This window comes from Natrix helvetica, assembly GCF_964273705.1.
Source record: "Natrix helvetica genome assembly, chromosome: 4".
Classification (NCBI taxonomy): domain Eukaryota; kingdom Metazoa; phylum Chordata; class Lepidosauria; order Squamata; family Natricidae; genus Natrix; species Natrix helvetica.
The window spans coordinates 552,770-575,616 of NC_138550.1; the positions used below are offsets into that span (position 1 = coordinate 552,770).

Below are 22,847 nucleotides of genomic sequence, written 5' to 3' on the forward strand. Positions count from 1 at the left end.
GGAGGGGATCCCCTCGGCTGTCCAGCAGCCCCTTGCCTCTTCATGCATGGCATTGCAAGGCAAAACCTCTGTTGGCAGGAACCCATATAGGGGAATTTAGGATGTGCGCAGCCCCCTCCCCAAATGCTTTCAAGAGATCCACAGAGAAAACCACCCAATGGGGGGGGAGGGGATGCCAAAAGGCCCCAGCCAATCCGAAGCCTTTCCGGGGACAACTTCAGGAGGAGAACAGGCAGGGGAGCCCCCTACCCTCACCCTCTGGCAGCCCAGGCCAGAAGAGCCCAGGAGTGAGCAGGGGCCCCCTTGTCCGGCCCTCTGGGTCTCTCTCAGGGAGGCCAGCCGGAGCGATCCAGAGAGCCCCCAAGCGGCACAAGGGAAGGCCGACTGACCACTCTGCTGCCCAGCCCAGCAGCTGCCCACCGTCCTCCTCCTGACTCCAGGCAAGAAGCAGGGCACAAGAGGGAAGGACAGGCAGGGAGGGGGCAGCTTCTTTAATAGACCAAGGAAGGAAGCGATTCCCCCGGGGGACAAGAGACCCCAAAATTCTTGCTTCCGGGAGTCCACCTCTTTCCCCTGAGAGGGGGGCGGCTCTCATCCTGTAGCAACCTCCAACCCAAGTCCTGCAATGGAGTTTCTTCGGGGCTTAGAGGCAGGTCCTTCCCACCTGTGAGAGAACATGGACGGCCCTCTCCCGGATTGGCTTCGTTCGGACTCCGTAGACAATGGGGTTGAGCATGGGTGGCACGATCACGTAGAGGTCGGCCAGCAAGATGTGGATCCAGCTGGGGATGTTGTGGCCAAAGCGATGGGTGAGGAAGGAGAAGAAGGCTGGCATGTAGAACATGAGGATGACCGAGATGTGGGAGCCGCAGGTGCGGAGAGCTTTGCGCCGGGCTTCCTTGCAGGACAGCTGGAAGACGGCCCGGAGGATCAAAGCGTAAGAGGCAGCGATCAGCACCACGTCAACGCCAGAGGACAGGAGGGTAGTTGTGAAGCCGTACCAGATGTTGACGGTGATGTCCCCACAAGCCAGGCGGGCGATGCCCATGTGCTCGCAGTAGGTGTGGGGCATTGTGCTGTGGCCACAGTAGGGCAGCCTCTTCAGGAGGAAGATGGGGGGGAACATGATTGCCAGCCCCCTGACGACGGCGGCAATGGCCACCTTCCCTATTGCGGAAGGCGTGAGAATGGACATGTAGCGCAACGGATCACAAACAGCGACATAACGGTCGAAGGCCATGGCCAGCAGGATGGTGGACTCCGCGATGAAGCTGAAGTGGGTGAAGAACATCTGGGCAATGCAGGCATCAAAGGAGATCTTCCTGGACCCGAACCAGAAGATGGCCAGCATCTCCGGCACTGTGGAGGTGGAGAGCATGAGGTCGGCTACGGCCAGCATGGCCAGGAAGAGGTGCATAGGCTGGTGAAGGCTGCGCTCTGTGGCGATGAGAAAGAGGAGAAAGGTGTTTCCCACCAGGGCCCCCACATACATCAGGCAGAAGGGGACGGAGATCCAGATGTGAGAGGCCTCCATGCCTGGGATTCCCGTCAGGACAAAGGTTATGGGGTCGAAGCTGCTGTCGTTAAGGGTGGCCATGGCAGGGAGGCAGCCGTTTCCAGTGGGATCCTGGGGAGACAAAGCAAGAATCCCAGCATCAGCCCTCCTGGCAAACCATCCCAAGAAGTGAGCTGGGGTTCCCTGTGCTTGCTGGGTTTTTTTGCAGGCGTTTCATGGCCCTAAGGACAGAAAGCAGCCCTCCTGACCAGCCCTGATGATGGGACCTAGTTAAGGTCAGAAAACAAGCAAGCTTAGACAGCACCGAGGAGCCCTCGTCTCAACCCTCAGCTACACCTATTCTCCTCTCTTGGCATCTGAAGAGGAGGAGCCCCAGTCAGCACTGGTGAGAGGAGGAGGAGGAGGGGGAGGGGGAGGAGGGGGAGGGGGAAGGGGGAGGGGGAGGGGGAGGGGGAGGGGGAGGAGGAGGAGGAGATGGATGGATGGATGACCTCCTCACATGGTCTGGAGCAGAAGTATCTCCAAGTTCTCCACCTCTTCAGTTTCAAGTTTTCCTCTGGGTTCTCCCTTCAGCTGCTTCTCTGATTCCCTCTCTCGGGGTTGTGGAACAGAGCTCTCCTTCCGGAAGGGCCCAATCCAGACCCTGTCCTGGACCTCCACTGCTGGGCGCAGCCACCTCCTTTGGCTCAGGCCCGCAGCTGAACCCTTAGAGGCGCAGTGGAATCGCCAAGGAGACGTCTGGCCCAGGACCTGGGCTGCACCCCCCCCCCTCTTTCCCTCCCTCCGTGCCCACCCAGCCTCAGTCCCCTGTTGCGCTGCTGTCTCCTACCTTTGCACAGCTCCTGCTTCCTGGCTGGCTCCCCTGCCTTCAGCGCACACTTGAGGACCACGCTTGCCAGCCTGGGTTCCCTCTGGGGCTGCTTGGGCTGCCTTTCCCAAGCGCCTGGCTGCCACCTTCCCTCTTTCCCCTTCAGGGCAGCCACTGGGCGTCCGGCCAGCCGGCTGAATTGCTCTGCTCTGGCTTCCTTGCACCCTGTGGTCAAAGGACATGGTAGAAAGGGCTGTTGCGGCTGTTGTTTCTCTAAAAATGTACAGCCTGACCCTCCCGCTCTCTGCACCTTGCAAAGGTGGCTAGGTCAGACCCCACCTCAACCTGTTAAGGAGCAGCTGGCATCGCCCACTGTGCCCAGTGAGGGAAGCCCAGCCTACCCCCTGGAAGGCAGGAAGGCTCGGCGGGTAGGAATTTTACTCGGCAGGATTCAGAAATGATTAACCGGGTCGTTAGGGGGTCGCCCCGGGCAGTTCAAGACCCATTCGGAAACGCGTCCAGGGGGACACACACACTCTTTCCCCCTCCCAGAATTAAGAGGCGCTGCCAAAGTAAACTCACTACGTCTCCCCACCCCCACCCCACCCAGCTTGACGAGGCGTCCTTGGCTTAGTTTAGCTGCCGATTGTGGGGACGCAGCCTTAGCGCCTTCCCTGACCCAGATAAGGGGGACCAAGAGGCCAAGGCTGCCCACCCACCGCCTGCAACGTCTCCCTGCTGCTGGAGACCCACTCGGGATGTCAGCCGACTCTGGATCCCCGCTGGAGGAACGAGGATCCTTCAACGGCAGCCCAAAGCCCCTCTCCAAGCCCCTTTCCCTCCCTCCAAGCCCCCCGCCCCCTCATTCTGGGCCAGGTTTCCGCCCGAGGCAGCGGACAAGCCGTCCATTGAGCGCGCAGCCGGCGCACATCTCTGCTCATCGAAAGGATCGCGCTGACCTCCTGGCCGCGCCTCCCCCAACCCTCCGGCCAGACTCCAGAGCCGAGTCCGGGGGTCATCCCGTCTGCGCCAAGCTCCGCCGCCCGGAGGTCTCTATGGGCCACCCGGGGGTCTCATCGGCTTCCAGAGGCGTTTCGGTCAGACTTAGAGGGCGCCGCTGGATGCTGCGGGGTTTCCACTCCCCCCGGGCAAAGGCAGCCCTCCCGGGCCCGCTCCAGGTCGAGGCACCGACGCCGGAGAGCCGCCGCCGCCCGGATGTTGCCGGGGCAGCTGTCTGCCCGAACTGGGACGCCCGGTCGGCGGACAGGTGAGGCGAGCGAGGTCCCCAGCAGTGTCGGCTCACCGGTGGCTTCGCGCGCCTCCGTGCCGCGTTGGCGCTCGGGCAGCTCCTCGGGAAGGCTCCGGCCACCTCGGGAGGGGAGCCGCTATTACTGCCCGCCGCCTCCCCGCCTGGGAAGACAGCCCGCGTCCGCCCAGAGCCCCCGGGGACCGTTAACCATTAACCGGGCTGCGCTGCTTCCCGGCTGGCTGACTAAGTTTGATTCTATGCTAAAATATTGGCTCCGCTTCATCTCTGCAGAGCAGGTAAGAAGAGGTTAAACAGGGAGAAGGAAAGGAAGCCCTGGAGGCCTTTTGGCAGAGAGCACGTCTGAAGATGCTCACCTGGACGGAGATCAGGAGAAGGGCTTCCAGGCCCTTCTGACAAAGAGCCACATAAGCAGTCAAAAAGAGGTCAAAAGCAGAGCCAAGGAAACACCCCACCCCATCACAAACCCTTCTGTTGAGTTTACTTGTGCTCCACCTGGAAAAAAGGAAGAACCTGGGCTCACAAAGCAGGCTAACATTACACAACTCAACGGTGTTGCTTGATGGTGGGATAGATAGCATATCAAAAAAGCAATCAATAAACTAACCTGCTGGCATGTTCCAACCAATAAACCATAAAACAGTGGGATCCTTGGTGCTCTATGAACTTCGTGGTTTTCCTGAAGACATTTCATTATACAAACTCTCATCCGCACTGATTATGTTCCCTAGTTGGGTCATGAAATGCCTGCAAGAAAACCACCCAGCTCAGAGCGCACCGAGGACCCCTCAGAGGGAGAGGGAAAAGGAGTGGGTGAGAGACAGACCCCTCAGTTCAACCCTGAGCTGCAGATATTCACATCTGTAAGGTGGAGGCTGCTGTCTGCACTGCTGGTTGGCAAAGATGGAGAAGCTGAGCCATCAAGCAGGAGGATGAGGAGGATGAATTTCATTTTCCACCCATCTCACATCTGACTCTGAGTGACCAATGAAGATAGAAGCCTCACAGATGCTCCATGTTTCAATCCAAGCGTCTTTAATGGGCCCTGTAAGACCATCTGGAGGAGTCATGTGTAACAGAGGACTTTCCGAACTCCAGAACTCAAGAGAGGCATGATCAAGGCTTCCAGATGTTGAGCATGATAACTTCATAAGCAACCCTGGGGACAGCCCTGTGGTCACGGATGGGAAGAAACAAGGTATGTCTAGCTTAAGAGAAAGAAGGACTAGGGGAGACATGATAGCAGTGTTCCCATATCTCAGGGGTTGCCACAAAGAAGAGGGAGTCAAGCTATTCTCCAAGGCACCTGTGGACAGAACAAGAAGCAATGGGTGGAAACTAATCAAGGAGAGAAGCAACTTAGAACTGAGGAGAAACTTCCTGACAGTTAGAACAATTAATCAGTGGAACAGCTTGCCTCCAGAAATTGTGAATGCCCCAACACTGGAAGTCTTTAAGAAGATGTTGGATAGCCATTTGTCTGAAACGGTATAGGGTTTCCTGCCTAGGCAGGGGGTTGGACTAGAAGACCTCCAAGGTCCCTTCCAACTCTGCTATTGTATTGTATTGTATTAAGGTCCCAGAAGGGCCCCCAGAGAAGGAGAGTAAAGGTGCCATTAGACATCCTGCCCTGAGGATTGCAATGGCTCCTTGCTTTGCTTTCCATGAAGGTTTCACGTGCAGCGACTGGAGGCCACAGCTGGGTCAGCTACGAAACCGAAACAGATGCTTTGGCCACTTGAAATAGATGGAAAACCAAAGCTTTGCATGGACAGCACTTGAAAAACATTGAAGGAAAATGTGGTGGCAACTTGACACGGACATGGCTTAAGATGGGAACTATCAAGAAAGAAACGGAAGGTTTAATACTGGCTGCTCAAGAACAAGCACTACAAACTAATGCCACAAAAGTGAAGAGAGAACAATCCATTGACAACCCAAACTGCTGACTTTGCAACACCAAAGTCAAAACTGTTTCACGTTTAATATGTGGAATGCAGCAGAATTACCCAAACTGATGACAAAGCTAGACAGGACCGAGTTGCTAAATTAATCCACTGGTCATTATGTAAAAAATATGATTTACCCGCATCCAGAAAGTCATGGGAACATAAAGTGGAAAAAGTTATCGAAAATGAGAAGGCGAAGATCTTGTGGGACTTTCGAATACAAACGGATTGTCATTTGGAGCTCAACACGCCAGAGATCACGGCTGTAGAAGGCAGAAGTCTACAGTTTTTTTTTTTAATTGAAAAAGTTTTATACAAACAAATTTTCCCCCTTTTAACCCCCCCACCATACAATGTAAATCACATACAGATACTATGCCCCCTCCCCTCCCCCCGTTTTAAAGTAGATTACTCATTCACATATTGTACCCCCTCACCTCCCAACAATCATAATGTAAATTTCTCTTAAAGTAACAATAGCCCATTAATCCCATCTTCTAAGTTAATTAAACATATATAAATCATAATATAAATTCCTCTTAAAATAACAATATTTCATTAATCCCATCTTCTAGTTTAATTATGCATATATATTACCCCACCCTCCATCCTAACCCACCCCCACCTCCCACTCAACCCCCCCCCCTGACTTCCGCTGTACACCACTCTGACAATTCCAAGCAGCCCATGTGTTATTTACTCGAATCATCTATCAGTCTAAACATTCTTACCTAAAGGCTACATAATACCTCCTAGTCTGGTATTTATTCTGTATGTAATCAATCCATTTTACCCATTCCTGTGTATAATTCTCCTGCTTCTGAGCTTTTAAGAAAGCTGAGATTTTTGCCATTTCGGCACAACTTGAAATAAAAATAAATTTTTTGGTAGTATATTCATTTTAATGATGGCAATTCTTCCCATTAAGGACACTTGTAGTTTCTTCCCATTTTCCAGATCTTTCTTAACTTTCTGAATCATTTTAACATAATTATCTTTTTTAATTGTTGAGCATTTCCCTGTCAGCCAAATTCCCAGGTACTTTACTTTTTCTGCTATTTGCATTCCCATGTTTTCCTCTAATTCTTGCTCTTGTTTTTTAGTAAAATTCTTCGTAGTGATCTTTGTTTTGTTCTTATTAATTTTAGGTCCCGCTACCTTACTGAATTCCTTGATTTTTTGGATTAATTTAATTCCTGATTTTAATGGATCCTCTAATATGAATACCATGTCGTCCGCAAATGCCTGTGTTTTATATTCCACTTTTTAAATTTTTAATCCCTTTATTTCTTTATTGTTTCTAATTTCTGTTAGTAGAACTTCCAGTGATAGTATAAAGGTGATAAAGGACAACCCTGTCTCACTCCTTTCTATATCTTAACTTCTTCTGTAGTGTCACTATTTATTATTACTTTTGATGTCTGGACCGAATAAATTGATTCTATCATTTTTATTATTTTTTTCTCCAAATCTCATCATTTTTAACTGTGTGAGTATGAAATGCCAATCCAAGTTATCTAAGGCCTTCTGGGCATCTAAGAAGACCAGTGCAACTTGTTTTCCCGGATTCTCTTCATAATATTCTAGTGTATTTATCATCATCCTCATATTGTTTTTTAATTGAGCTTTTGGTAAGAAGCCATTTTGACCTGTGTGGATAATTTCATTTAATATTTTTTTAAATTCGCTCTGCCATTATTGATGTAAAGATTTTGTAATCTGCATTTAGTAAAGAAATTGGTCTGTAACTTTTTATTCGTTGGTGGTCTGAATTGTCTTTGGGTATCAAGGTTATATATGCTTCCCTCCATGATTTTGGTAACTTTGCTTCTATAAGTGCTTCATTAAATAAGTCTAAAATCACTGTTTCTGTCTGCTCTTGCTCTTTTGGTTTAGCATTTCTCTTTTCTCTTCTTCAATTTCATGTAGATTCCTTGTATTTAAATATTGTTCGATACTGTCTTGTAATATATTTTCTTTGCTGTACAGATTCTCGAAAAAAATTCTGTACTATTTGTTATTCTATTCTATTCTCTGTTCTCTGCTCTATTTCTATTCTATTCCTGTTCCTGTTCTGTTCTCCTCTTCCCTTCCCTTCCATTCCTATTCCTATTCCTATTCCTATTCCTATTCTTTGTTCTATTCTTATTTCATATTCCATTCCATTCTCTTGGGCTTCCAAAGCCTGAGAAGGTAACCCAGAGGGGGATGTTTTCCTTCTCCTACCAAGATCATATTTTCTCTTCCGCTGTTCCCTTTCCTTTAAAATCCAGTGGAGCCAAAGGAAAACCAGTTTCCCCAGTGTTTTGCAATGACACGTCCAGGGACTAACAGACAAAGTCTGGGTCAACATGGCTTCCAGTCCACCCGTGTGCCCAACTGCTCCCTCCGTGCCAGTCTGCAGAGGCTTCTGCCCTCCCTGGGCCAACTTCAGGGCCGGCAATACTGCAGGGAGAGCTCTTCAATTCCTCCCAGAGGGGAAGACGTAAAAAAGCAACAAGGAACCAGAGAAGGGCAGAGCTTGAGTTCCAGGCAAGGGTTTTGCTTGGTCTGTTCAAGACAATAAATAATCATTTCTCATGGAAGACACAACACTTGTGCTACGCAAGTGGGGCCCCGGAGGATGCATGGCACCCCACTCTAAAGGACCCCACAAACCTGTCCCTGCCTGGTGAGTGTTCGAGCCCAAGAGATGCTGAAATCCAAGCATCCTCTTTGCTAGCATAGTTGGCTTCCTGGTTCAGTTCCTAAATTGGTAGCCCACATTTGTCTGCTCCTTCAAGGGACTGGAGGCTAACACAGAGAAGGGTTGAGAAGGGTTGCAGGAATTGGGCATGCCTGGTTTAATGAAAAGAAGGACTAGGGGAGATATGTTCCAATAGTTGAGGGGCTGCCACAAAGAAGAGGAAGGGCTCCACCTCTTCTCCAAAGCCCCTGAAGGCCGGACAAGAAGCAACGGGTGGAAACTAACCAAGGTGAGAAGAAACCTGGAATTGAGGAGAAACTTCCTGATAGTGAGGACAATGAGCCAGCTACAACATCTGAAGCTGTTCCATCACCGGAGGGTGATATTTAAGAAGATTTTGGACAACCATTTGTCTGGAATCGCATAGGGCTTCCTGCTTGAGCAGGGGTTGGACTAAGAGACCTCCAAGGTCCCTTCCATCTCCCTTATTCTATTTTTCACTTGTGAAGTTGCCCCTTTAATCCTCACCCCTCCCAAAGCACATGGCTGTCCCTGTGAGACCAGAGTTGCCCATTTCTTGAAGCTCTTCCGTGCTTCTGCTGGAGAGGATTTATCTACAGGACCAGTCCATAGTTCAGCCTAGAACAAGATTTGCATCGTATCTTAGGAGACTGAGAATGAGAAGGTCCTTGGTGCTCTCCGGGCTTAGTTGCTTTCTTGCAGATGTTTCATTATCAAACTAGGTAACATGATCCAGTGCTAGGAAGACGTGGGGTTTGCAGAGTGGTGGAGAAGGAGGAGGACAGTGAGGTCTATGGGCTTGGTTGTTTTCTTGAAGACGTTGGTTGTGTTCAGTGATAGATTACAACTGATGATGTGAGTCAGTGTGGGTCATGAAATGCATCAAGGACCTCACTATTCTCCTCCTTCTCCTTCTCCACCACTCTGCAAATCCCACGTCTTCCTAGCACTGGATAATGCTACCTAGTTTGATAATGAAACATTTGCAAGAAAACAACTAAGTTCAGAGAGCGCCCTCATTTCAGTCCTGAGCTACGAAGATTCTGGGTTTCCTGCAGCTCTGAGCTTCCTCACCCAACAGCTCACTTTCTCAACTGAAAGCCACACACAGCCAGGCACCCTGTAAATACTACCCATAGCTCAGTGCACACATCCTGGAGAGAGGGACCTTCCCCAGGGATGGGCTCCAGTGCAAGTCTGAACACCTGAAAGCTTGGAAGACTCAACATCTGGTCCCAATGACCAACTTCATCCTCTGCCTCTTCCTCTGTTGTCATTTTTTGTTTCTAGAAAAGTTTTTTATGTTTTGCTCTTTATAGACAATTATAGGTATGCATTCACGTAGTTATTCTTTTTTACACTCATCATTCTTATGCATTTGTTGTTCTATTGACAGGGTTACAATATACCGTTTGGATTGCTTTGTTTACCATCCCTTCTGCCTGTTGTAACACCACCTTCTTTTCCCTTTCTTTTCTCCCTCCCTCCCTTCTCTCCTTTCCCTTCCTTCTTCCCTTACCTCTCCCCTACTCCTCTCTTCCTCCTCCCCTTCCTACCTTCTCTCCTTCTCCCTTCCATCGTCCTCTCCTTACCTCTATCTTCCTTCCCTCCTCTTCCTCTCCTCTCCTCTCCTCCTGCTGTAGTTACATGTATCATTAAATAGGTATCTTCTTTCTTATATTTCTCTGGAAGGATACCCAATAAAAATGTCTCTGGTCTAGGCTCTATCATCTGTCTTCCTCTGTTGTAATTGATAGGTGCTGTGATCTTCAGTGAAGCTGGTGGTCAAAGGGATTGGTGCATCTCACATGATCTGAATGATGGGCAACCTGACATACTCCTGGTCCTTTACCTTTGTGTTGCAAGGCATCCCGGGGCTGGAGGCTTATCACCTGTGGTTCTCCCTGGCAGTTTGCACTGGCTATCTGATCATTATTGCTGGGAATTCTATCATTTTACTAGTCATAGTATCAGAAGCAGCCCTCCACAGGCCCGTGTACTACTTCCTCTGCATGCTGTCCACTATTGACTTAGCAGCCACGACCTCTACGTTGCCCAAGATGCTTTCCATCTTCTGGTTCCAGGCTGGGGAGATCCAGTTTAATACCTGTTTGACCCAGATGTTCTTCATCCATGCTTTGTGCATGATGGAGTCAGCGGTGCTGTTGGCCATGGCTGTGGATCGTTACGTGGCCATCTGCTTCCCTCCCAGGTACGATTCTTTCTTCACCGGCTCCCTGGCTGCCAAGATGGGGGTAGCAGCTGTTGTCAGGGCGACCCTGCTGATGTCTCCAGAACCTCTCCTGATCAAGAGGCTGGCCTTCTGCCGGACAAACGTTATCCACCACACCTACTGTGAGCACATGGCTGTGGTGAGGCTGGCCTGTGGAGACACCAGGATCAACAGTGTTTATGGGCTAAGTGTGGCCTTGATGGTCATTGGGGGGGACCTTCTAGGCATTGGCCTCTCCTACTTCTTCATTGTCCGTGCAGTGCTGCGCCTTTCCTCCCATGAGGCCAGGTTGAAAGCTTTCGGCACTTGTGGCTCCCACCTCTGTGTCATCACAATCTCATACAGCCCAGCACTCTTCTCCTTTCTTACTCACCGCTTTGGCCACAACGTGGCTCCCCATCTTCATATCCTGCTGGCCAACCTCTACCTTCTCGTTCCTCCCATGTTGAATCCCATTGTATACGGAGTGAGGACCAAGGAGATTCGTGAGCAGGTGATTCGAGTGCTCCTCCTCCCAAACAAGGTCATGCTCAAACCTAGAACTCTCTGAATCAGCTCCCCAAATCTCCTCCTCCTCCTCTTCTCATCTTAGCTGCTCAGTTGGGGATCCAGTGTTTGTAGACCACCTCAGCTACAAGGTGAACTAATGGCTCTTAACTAGAGGTTCACTAAAGCATGTAGGTAATAGTTAGCAAAACTGCTTTGGCTGCCAAGGCTGCCAAAATGTATAATCACCAGATTTAGAACTTAATTTTCTCCCTTCACCTTGATTGCTTATGCCAGAAATAAGATGCTGGGAGAAAGAGAGGAACAGAAGTTGCGGGAAGATGTAGGTGTGCAGAGTGGATACAGGCATTTGTGCTCAAGTCCTGCTTGTGCAGAGGTTGTGAGAGACTCTCTCAGAAGGAACTGGACAGATCCAAGACAGCAAAACCCAGGAGGCCTCTGGACCAGGTCTGGTCCTAACTCCCAAAGATCAGAATTGCCACAGAGAAGGTCATGGAGGAAACATCCGTCAAGATCAGACAAGAATCACCAAACAACAACCAGTGATAAGGAAGTTAACCCTTAACTGCCATTCAGTGAGTCACAATAGACCCAGCAATTCTCAGCTGAAAAGCTGACGTGAGAAGGAATATGTGCGGGATGTTTTGGGCAAAGGAGAAGAGGTCCAGCTGTTGAAGACCCCAATTCATGGGCATAACTGTCATCTACAGAAGATGCTCTTCTCTTCCCCAATTCTTGGACAATCCCTGGGCCTGCGTGTGGCAGGGCAAGTGAATAGGTCTCTGTATGCACATGTCCTCGTGTGATGCTGAAGAAATTGTGAATAATAAAGCTTGTGTAGGTTGACAGAGATTCTCTGTGTGCTTTGTGTTCCCTGGATGGTAATCACTGCTTACCATCCTAAATTCTTCTGTCTCCAATGAAAATGAATAACTCTAAAGGAAGGAACGATAGACTAAAAGAGGGCATGCAAATCTTTTTTGGGGGGTGGGTGTTCCCCCATTTTACTGAAACAGTTGACAATTTTAAGTTTGGTATCATCTACACCTTCTTGTTGGTATCTAATTGAAAACTGGGTGTTGTCCTGTTATTCTCCAGCCCAACTCTGGATTCATTTTACCCAGGGCAATTCGAACCAATATCTATTTATTTAGCATACGGCAATGATACATTAGTCAGGAGAGACTAATGTGTTAATAGAGAGCAGTTGTTTGGCTGCCTGGTAGTCCGTTCGGTTCCTGCTTCTGCTCTATCCACTGGGCACCACAGGGGATAAACTAGCATTCAGAACGGCTAAGGGCATTTGGCAGCCTCATCTGGGGGTTTTCCCTCCACCAACTTTGGGAAGGTTCAGCACTGGCTGGACCCACTGTACTGCATGAAGCACTATTATTTTCCCATCAAAGTGGTACTTATTTATCTATTTGCTGTAACATGCTTTCAAACTTCTAGGTTGGCTGAAGCTGAGGCAAGTACTGGGTGCTCATCCCATCCTGTGGTGCTGGGACTCGAACCCCCGGAGCACAGATCTCCTTTAGTATGTTCAAGCCACTACTCCACCACACCTCCTTTGAATCAATAATAAAATGTTTGGCTGTGGGTTTTTTTTGGGGGGGGGGGTTATGAAGTTTGCTGTTCCCCCCCCCCCCCACACACACACAGAAAAATCAGGCCCAACAATCAAAATGAAAAGAGTAAAGGAATTCGGAGACAGGAGCTGACGTCACAACGGTACGACGTGCGATCTCAGAGCTCCAAGATCACAGTCGATACCTTTGCCGCTGGACTGTCCTTTTGGACCTAAACCATCCTGAAGAGATGGTGACAGAGAAGAATACATCTTGCTGATCTCAGGGACATCACAAAGTCCCTGATTGATCCAAGAGAATCTCTTCTTGCCAGCGACAGAAGCGCAGCCAAAAGCTGCTGAAGTTCCACAATGGGAGGAAAGCAGAAAGAGAAAGTGTGTCCATCTGGTGAGGAAATTTTATTGTTATAAAAGAGACTGCCCCAAAAAAATCAGAGCTAAATTAAGCTATATTGGACAGTGTGCTATCCTTTTTTTTTATGGACAGTAGATTTGCAAGTATTCCCTACTTTTTAAAGTGAAAGTATTAGTTTTTCTTCTTCTATTTCTTTTTTTACCTATGGATTAAATCTTTTTCTTTATTTTTATAATATTGGTTTGGAGGGTTTTTTTCTCTTTTTTTGCTCCATTTAAGAATTTAGCTTCTTTTAAGCCTGGAATATAAAAAAGATATAAAAGGAATATAAAGAGGGTAGTAACATCAGAGGGAAAAGAAGTTACACTGCCACTTGGAGGTTGGAGGCTGAGTCCTGGGAATATTGCTCTCTCTTTTTTCTCTTTGATCATTTTGACTTTGCACTTCAAAGGCTTCAGCTCATTTACAGAAGAGATAAGGAGAAGAGCACAGGTTGTTTACGAAGGTGCTCTTTGGATGTTTCTTTGGCAGCTGGAGTGAAGTGAAAACAGAATCTTATTTTGAAACTAAAGTGGCAGTGTTTACTAGTTGGAAGTATGGCACAACAAAAAGAAACCATAACATTACAACAGATTATGTTTGAAATTCAGAATTATTAGAAACAACTTGAGAATTGAGAAGAGATTGGAAAATATAGATTGTAATGCAGTAAAATTTGATGGAAAAATTGAAGATATCCAGCAAATGGAAAAAGTGGATGTTAGAGTCCTAAAAGCCCAAGGGGAAAATGAACAAAGAGGCATGATAATTGTGGATACTGACCGTGAACTGAGTGTGGTTGGAGATGGAAAGAGTGGAACATGGAAAGGGAGGAGAGATGGAAAGGAGCTCTACCCCAGATTTCAAGGTTTAGAAGAAGAAAAAAGAGAAGAATTGATGGGTCCAAGGAGAGAAACTTTGACAAAAGCACTACTGATAACCAAAGATAAGCTGATTAAAGAAACGGACGAAGGGCCTCAAGATTTTATAAGCTATGCAAAAAGCAACAAGTTGTGAAGAGAAGTCCACACAAATTGGATTCAGAAAATAATCAGAAGACTAATTCCACAAATGGCAAAAGACATAAGACTGCACTATTACTGGAAAGACATAGGTTGAGATATGAAAACTAATAACAAAATATTAGTCAAAATTAGTCAAAATTAGAGCATTATGTTAAAAATGAAGTGATAATGGATATAGTTAGATAAACAATTGATAATGATAACAATGTACACATATGTATTGGTTTGATAAGAGGAAATTTGGTATAAATTCTAAATGGTGATGATGAAAGGAAGTTTAGAAACTCTGTTATGTAAAAAGCTTATAATATTTTTTTAAAAAGAGAAAGTCAAATTTAGTTAAACTAAGACCAACAAATAAAAAATAAAAATGAATTGATGACTGATGTTGTTAAATAAATGATTGATAATGGTAATAATGTAATATTTGTATTGACATGATAAAAGGGAAATTGGATATAAATTGTAAACAGTGATTAAGAAAGGAGGTCTAGAAACTTTGTTATTAAACATAATTAATTTTTATTTAGAAATGTCATAAAGATGTAATGTTGCTGGATGATATTGAGAATAGATAACGGAATGCCATCATGTGGTTTTGCTTTAAATTTTGGAATATTTTATATAAAGGGACATAAAAATAATCATAGTCATATGAAGATTGAGGTATGATGATAGTAATATATATATATATTTGTGTGTGTGTGTGTGTGTATTTGTGTTACAACCCCTGGTATGACTAAATATAGGAGGAAGGTCACTACTCCCTCTTTCTGTCCTTCGGCTTATCACAGAAGACCATGCAGGCAGAAAACCATATTTTTATTTTTAATAATAATAATAATAATAATAATAATAATAATAATAATAATAATAATAATAATAATAATATATTTATTTCTTAGCCGCACCCTCTCCCGAAGGACTCGGGGCGGCGTACAATGAAACATATGAAATAAATATGTGGACAAAACAAACATATAACAGAGACATATACTGAGACACACACAAGGAGGAGGTCGGCTGATAAATAAAAACAATTAAAATACAGTATTTAAAAACCCCTAGAAATTAAATATAATTAAAATACCCAATTAAAAACCCGTCAGGAGCGATATGGTTAGATCAAAGTTGAGCCAGGCCAGCTGCTTGGAATAGGTGGGTCTTAAGCTTAATACGAAAGGAGCGGAGGTCAGAGGTATTCCTAATATCCGGAGGGAGGTCATTCCACAGGGCTGGGCCCGCCACAGAGAAGGCTCTACTCCTAGGTGCCGCCCCTCGACACTGTCTGGTGGACGGCACCTGGAGGAGGCCCTCTCTGTGCGAGCGGATTGGTCGCAGGGATGTATGGGGCAGAATACGATCCCGCAAGTAACTAGGTCCTGAGCCATGGAGCGCTTTAAAGATTGTTATCAAAACCTTGAAACGCACCCGATAGACCACAGGAAGCCAGTGCAGCTCGCGCAGGAACGGTGTCACATGGGAGTACCTAGTACTCCCCATAATTACCCGCGCGGCTGCGTTCTGGACCAACTGTAGCCTCCGGGTGCATTTCAAGGGAAGCCCCATGTAGAGAGCGTTACAGTAGTCCAAGCGAGACGTCACCAGCGCATGAGTGACTGTGCGTAAGGCGTCCCGGTCCAGTAGGGGGCGCAATTGGCGCACCAGGTGAACCTGGTGGAACGCCCCCCTTGCCACGGCTGTCACATGGTCATCCATGGACAGCTGGGCATCCAGGAGGACGCCCAAATTGCGCGCCCGCTCCACGGGGGCAAGATGAATGCCCCCAATGGCCAATGATGGAATTAATTGGCTGAACCGGGGAGCTGGTACCCACAGCCACTCCGTCTTGGAGGGGTTGAGCTTGAGTCGGTTGTCATCCATCCAGATCCGTACGGCTTCCACACACCGGGACATCACTTCGATGGCCTCGTTGGGGTGGTTCGGGGTGGAAAAGTACAGCTGAGTATCATCAGCGTACAGATGGTATCCCACCCCGAAACCACGGATGATCTCACCCAGCGGCTTCATATATGTGTTGAACAGGAGTGGGGAGAGGACCGACCCCTGTGGCACCCCACAAGTAAGGGGGCGTAGGGTCGACCTCTCTTCTCCTGCCAACACACGCTGCGTCCGGTCAGAAAGGTAGGAGCCGAACCACCGCAAAACGGTGCCCCGGACCCCCAACCCCTCCAGCCGGCGCAGCAGGATACCATGGTCGATGGTATCAAAAGCCGCCGAGAGGTCTTTACTGTTGCCTTTTTATATTTGTGTTGTAATTGTACTGATAAATAAATAAAGGGAGACTAGGATAGATCTATTTCGAGCTAATTAGCTCTCATCAGCTAGCCATACCCTTACTGGGATTAGAACCCGGGCTGTATATATCTTAGGCAGGACCTTCCTCCCATATTTAGTCATACCAGGGGTTGTAACACAAATACATACCTATTTCCCTGGCTCAACTGATAAGGAAGAGAACCCGTGGCTTAGTGGTTAAGACTCCTGCCTAAGATATATACAGCCCGGGTTCTAATCCCAGTAAGGGTATGGCTAGCTGATGAGAGCTAATTAGCTCAAAATAGATCTATCCTAGTCTCCCTTTATTTATTTATCAGTACAATTACAACACACACACACACACACACACACACAAACATATATATATATATATGTTTGTGTTACAACCCCTGGTATGCCCAAATATGGGAGGGAGCTCACTCACTCCTCCCTCTTTCTGTCCTTCGGCTCATCACAGAAAACCATGCAGGCAGAAACCCATATTTTTATTTTTAATGTTGCCTTTTTTTATATATATATTTGTGTTGAGATCTATCCTAGTCTCCCTTTATTTATTTATCAGCACAAATACAACACACACACACACACACACACACACACACACACACACACACACACACATATATATATATATATATATATATATATATATATATATATATATATATATATATATATGATTTAAAACATATAACTTGATATGAATTGTAGGTGATGACTGTGGAAGGGATGCACGAAAGCTGTTTCTAACCAATTGACACGCTCTTCATAATTTGTAACGGAAGATATTTTTGTGGTGTTTGTTGTGTTTTGTCTGTTTGTGTTTATTCTAAAAAAATTTTTTTAAAAAGAGTAAAGGAATTCATCTTTCTGGACTCTAAAGTTGACCAAAGTGTTGACTGCATCCCTGAGATCAGAAGACGTAGAGCACATCGTAAATAATAGAGATGACCAGAAGGTCACCTCCGTGTCATCTTTCCCGCCCTCTCTCATGCACACACACACACATTAAAGCACAGGGACTCAGCCCCACCCCACCCTTCCTATGCCAAGGCAGGGAGAACAACTAAGTTCTCATGGTTAATGGACAGTCCGTGAGATGGGCACAGGGGGGTCCTCTGGGGGAAGGTCATCCCAAGGATAGGGCTGGGGCCACACAAGAAAATGGCAGGGCTTCTTCCATCTTTAAGGCCACTTCACAATTATTCATAGTTACAATTGACACCCCTTGGGTATATATGACCAAGGAAGGAGGGAGGGAGGGGCTCCAGTAACAGCTTAGTGGGGTCAGCAGTAGATTCGTCTGGCTGATACAGTGATCCATTGTACGCTCCCATGATGGGATTGTAGCGCTCTTTCCCGGCCCTTCCTTCTCCTGGGAGGCTGCAGGAGGCGCCTGAGCCGAGGTCCAGGGCTGGGAGGTGTTTGTGGTAACCCAGAGAGCCAAGGCCCAGCTCTCGGTCTCCATGGATTCCCCTCTACTCTTGGCTGAAGAATCCCAGATGCCTCCCTTTATAAGGATTTTCAGCAACGCAGGTTATTACAACCATCACTAGGAATAAATCTCATTCAAAGAAGAAGAATTCTCCCTTCCAGCCTCTCTTGCAGCGCCTCTTGGTTGCCTGGTTTGGAGAAGAAGACAGGGCTCTCCTGAAGAAGACTCGCCTTGATGCGCTTAAATAGACAACTCACACACACACACACACACACACACACACACCAGTTAGAAATCAGGGAGAGGTGCTGCTTCTGGGTCGATCTCCTGGCCCAAGGAGGAATCGGGGGATCTCCTGGCCCAAGGAGGAATCAGCATGGTACTCAGGAGCCGCAAAGCTCCCTCGGTTCCTCTGTGAAGGACCATCTCAAGAAGGTTGTGGGATCATCCCGCCTTTTGCAGAGCGGCTGCTTTCCTCCCACCCTGAAGGCTGAACACGGAGCATGCAAATGTGAGGCTGGAAGCTCTCAAGGACAGGTAGGTGAGGGAAGAAGGCAACGCTTGGGCCTCCTGGGGCACAGAGAAGGAAGGGCACTAGGAGTTCAGGGAAGGGCACCGGCAGGCCCCTGCTGTGACTCGCCATGGCATCAGCTACCCTCCCCAATGTCAGCATGGCAGTGTTTGCCCTGGGTGGCTTTCCTGGTCTGGAGACAGCTTACGGCTGGATTGGCATCACCATCTTCTGTGTCTACTTGGTTGCCGTGCTGGGCAACTGCTCCATTCTCTACGTCATCTGGGTAGAGCCAAGCTTGCACCGGCCCATGTATCAGTTGTTGGCCATGCTGGCTGCCACCGACCTGGGCCTCTGTGTCATCACCATACCCACCGTGCTGGGCGTCCTCTGGTTCCGCCTGAGGCAGATTGGCAGCCGGGCCTGCATTGCTCAAGCCTTCTTCCTCCACTCCTTTTCCCTCATGGAGTCAGCCGTGCTCTTTGCCATGGCGGTGGACCGCTTCGTGGCTATCAGGTACCCTCTGAGGTACTCCGAGCTGCTAACCACCCCCAGAGTCATGCAGATTGGACTTGCCCTCTTCCTGAGGAGCACCCTTACCTTACTGCCTGCCTTCTATTTCCTTGCAACGTTCCCCTACTGCCCAGATGCTACGTTGTCCCACTCCTACTGTCTGCACCAGGATCTGATTCGCTGGGCTTACAGTGACACCACTTTCAACAACTGGTATGTCCTGATCCTGATCTTCCTCAGCATGGGCTCAGACCTCCTCTTCATCCTCCTGTCCTACAGCCTGATCCTGAAGGCAGTCCTGGGCATGGTGTCCAGCGGCCGCAGCCCCCTCAAGGCCCTGAGCACCTGTGGCTCCCACCTCTGTGCTGTCCTGGTCTTCTGTGTTCCTGCACTTGGACTGTCCCTCATACACCGGTTTGGACAGCATGCGCCTCCCTTTGCCTATGTCCTCATGGGCAACGTCTACATCCTCTTTCCACCATTTATGAATCCCATAATTTATAGCATGAAGACCAAGGAGATCTCGGGACGGCTCCTCCAAATGCCCAGGAACCTCTGGAAGATATAGCCAAAGGGAAGACGGGGAGACTTCCTCTCTGCACAGAAGGATAATGTCACACTCGTTTTCTTTGTCTCCTGCAGGCCAATCCTTTCCTTGTTAGATGGCCAAGCAAGGAATAGAAGGACCCTGGCTCACTAACCTTCCAAGGGTTTTAGTGCCACCACTGTGACCTTCCTGATCTTGAATAGGTTTCGCACAAGGACAGTGAGATATTCTAGGAGCCCCATTTTTAAAGATATTCCCCAGCTTGAGACGATTGACAAATCGCCTTTTAACCCCCTCTTCTTTGTGGCAGCCCTTCAAATATTGGAATACTGCTGGGGGAGACATGATAGCAGCCTTCCAATATTTGAGGGGCTGCCGCAGAGAAGAGGGGGTCAATCTATTCTCCAGAGCACTTGAGGGCAGAAGAAGCAACGGATGGAAACTAAACAAGGAGAGAAGCAACTTAGAACTAAAGAGAAATTTCCTGGCAGTGAGAACAATTCACCAGGGGAACAGCCTCCCTATAGAAACTGTGGGTGCTCCATCACTGGAGGTCTTTTAGAAGAGACTAGACAGGCATTTGTCTGAAATGGGATAGGTTCTCCTGTTTCAGCAGTGGGGTGGACTAGAAGATCTCCAAGGTCCCTTCCAACTCTGTTATTCTGTTACTCTGAATGTAGAGTATTGATATCTTTTTGATAAGTTTTCCTTTCTCAGTTATCCTACCTTCCTCTGTTGTCATGTTTCATGCTCTTCAGCATTTTCATAAACCCTGTGGAACATCTGTTTTCTCGTGTCTGGCTCTAATCTGCATTGGATGACCCTAAGCATTATTTTGTTGGTGTGTGCAATCAACGATAGTGAACAATGAATGCAGACTCTATTAACTCTCCTCTTTTTGGTGTTGAAATGTAGATTGGCACCGTGTCAAGCACTGTCTCATTCTCCAGATGTGCTCCATGCTGTGGTTGGAACCTGCAGAGGTTATTCTTTTGTTGCTTCCATAAATGCCCCATCAATGCCCCTATTGGGGAGGACGTCAGTTTTGAACTGCAATGTAATAAAGTCGCAGTCAAATTCTCTGAACTGAATATCATCTTCTTCTAGACATTGAAGTCATAATCTTACATTATGATTATAAAGAGTGCCCTTTGCATGTGTATTTCAGGAAATAAAGCTTTGTTGTGGGGCATTCTGGCTGCTAAATGCAAAAAAAATGTATTTCTTCTTTGTTGAGCTTTGCAGCAAAAACTGGTATTTTACAGTGGAAAGAATTTAGCCTTCACATTAAGGAAAATCTAGACTGTCAGACTCTGATTTCTTGTTTTGTGAAGTTTGCTGCTCCCCTCCCCCAGAAAAATCAGGGCCAGTAATCAAATTTTCTCACCTGTCACTCGCTTGTGTCAGAAGGGCAAGGGCACATATGGCACAAATTTTCATGAGTGCAAAAGTGAAATAGCCACTAGGCAAAGTAACTCTCTACCACCACCCTGGTACACATTGGCACTACAGTACAAAAAAAACACCCTCGCTTCTCGTATTCACATATACCAGGGGTCACCAAACTTGGCTACTTTAAGACCATGCTGGCCTAGGAATTCTGGGAATTTAAGTCCATAAGACTTAAAGTTGCCAAGTTTGGAGATCCCTGACCTACACGTACACTTTGCAGGAAGCAAGTGGCATTCAATTGTGTGTTTCATGCAGACTGGCCCTTCAGCGTTGCTCTGGGATCACCTCCCAATTTGCTCAAAGCTTCCCATCCCTCTGTGATATCCCTCCGTCCTCCAGAAAAGGAATCCTTGGTTGAAGAGTAACAGTTAGGTAAACTTCATAATATGATGGAGGCAACGTCCCCTTTCTTACTTTCAAATTTCATTTGCAATTGTATTTACTTTTTATCATTGCTAAGCAGAACTCAATACAATTAGCAAGGTAAGAACAGCCCTCTTGATCCTGCACGCATTTCACCCAGACCCCGAGAGGACTGGCAAGCAAGAGGCAGAAGCATCTAATCCCCCGTCCATCACACCAAGCAACTTTTGACCAGCTTCCCACAACCAGTGGAAGGGAGGTTGTCTTCAGAAGTTGTGGGTGTTGTTCCGTCACAGGAGGCTTTTAAGAAGAGACTGGACAAGCCTTGGTCTGAAATGGCCGAGGGTCTCCTGCTTCAGCAGAGGGATGGATTAGAAGACCTCCAAGCTTTCAAAGGGTCACCACCTCCAATATACAGGGCATAAACTAAATAAATAAATAAATACAAAATTATGGCTATACGCACATATATGACCCAGAGAAACAACACAGTCTAGTTCGGCTGTATACAAGTGAGGGGCTTTATTGCAGCTCACCCAACATTTAGCAGTAACAGCTAAAAGCCCACTGCCCTTCAAGATCCAGTGCCCAGGCATTGGGGAAGAGGAGGGGGGCTGGTTTCCTGGAGAGAGAGAGAGAGAGAGAGAGAGAAAGAGAGGCTTTTCCCCAAGCCTTTCACCCTTCCTCCTCTGTCTAGCATCCCTCCCAGCACTCCCCCCTCCCAGTCATCCCATCACCCCCATCCCAAGATTTCTTCCAACTCCCGGTTAATTCCGGGCCTGCTCTGGATCTTCCCACCCCAAGGCATCCCATGCTTTATTTAATGACTGCATTGGGGAGAGAAGGCATGAGGCGATCATCACAACCTGCTACTGTAACGGCTGCTCATGGTCGTAGGACAAGGGCTACCTGTGATTTGATTCTCATCTCTGACCGGCTCTTCGTGGGCGACCCTTGTGGGCATGGGGAGCCCAGGGATATATGGCTCAGTCCATCCTCAGGAAGGCCAACCTCTTCTGCACGCAAGGAGAAGAGCTCACTGCTCCTTGGATGGCAGCAGGAGAGGGGGAGCCCTGGGAGCTTTCTTGGATGGATGTTTCCAGTTCTTTGAAGTAACGTTGCAAGTTCTCCCACAAGGAATGTAGAGTGTGATCAGAACTGCCAAGGCCAAAAATTCTCCTTTATCGCCCATGGAATTCAACTTTAGCAACTTCCAATTGTTTGTAACATAGCAACCGGAGCCTTGACTCACCTCCCAGCCTCTTCTGCCCTATTTATCATTTGGCCTGAATGTTATGAGGCTAAACTGACGGGGATCTTAGGTTTCCCTGAGAACAAAACACAAGAGAAGGTGACATCTTCTCTTCCGACATTTTCTTTACTTTTAACTTCAGTGCAGCCAAAGGAAGAGAAACAGTCTTTGCCAGGGTTTTTTTTTTACAGTAACATCTCCAGGACTGACACCAAATCAGAGCATTAACTAGGCTGGATTCCACTGTATTGTGCAATATTAATGCACTTTCAGGGGTTTTCCATTCAGTTGTGTAGAATTTGTTTTATTTTTTACAGTTTTCTTATATCTTTTTTTTAAAGATTTTTTTTATTTTTGGTTAAGCAAACACAACGCACACACAAAAATCATCTTTCATTACATATTGTAGAAGTGGGTCGATTGGTTACAAATAACTTTAGTGCATCTCTTCCACAGTCATTACTTATAGTTCATATCAC

The 22,847-nt window shown here is 47.4% G+C and overlaps 3 protein-coding genes across 3 annotated transcripts; 2 read left to right on the forward strand and 1 right to left on the reverse strand.

The window, feature by feature from the left end:
• Nucleotides 1-643: 643 nt before the first annotated feature.
• Nucleotides 644-1,597, reverse strand: LOC309391690 (olfactory receptor 52B2-like; the record flags this gene model as incomplete). The annotated part of the gene is made up of 1 exon (XM_081952355.1): nt 644-1,597. The coding sequence occupies one exon, from the start codon at nt 1,595-1,597 to the stop codon at nt 644-646; it is 954 nt and encodes a 317-aa protein (XP_081808481.1).
• An 8,470-nt stretch (nt 1,598-10,067) lies between these two features.
• LOC309391691 (olfactory receptor 52P1-like) lies at nt 10,068-11,030 on the forward strand (the record flags this gene model as incomplete). The annotated part of the gene is made up of 1 exon (XM_081952356.1): nt 10,068-11,030. One exon carries the CDS (start codon nt 10,068-10,070, stop codon nt 11,028-11,030), a length of 963 nt encoding a protein of 320 aa, XP_081808482.1.
• Nucleotides 11,031-18,371: 7,341 nt separating this feature from the next.
• LOC309391692 (olfactory receptor 51V1-like) lies at nt 18,372-19,322 on the forward strand (the record flags this gene model as incomplete). Its single annotated transcript, XM_081952357.1, has 1 exon — nt 18,372-19,322. One exon carries the CDS (start codon nt 18,372-18,374, stop codon nt 19,320-19,322), a length of 951 nt encoding a protein of 316 aa, XP_081808483.1.
• Between the last annotated feature and the right edge of the window lie 3,525 nt (nt 19,323-22,847).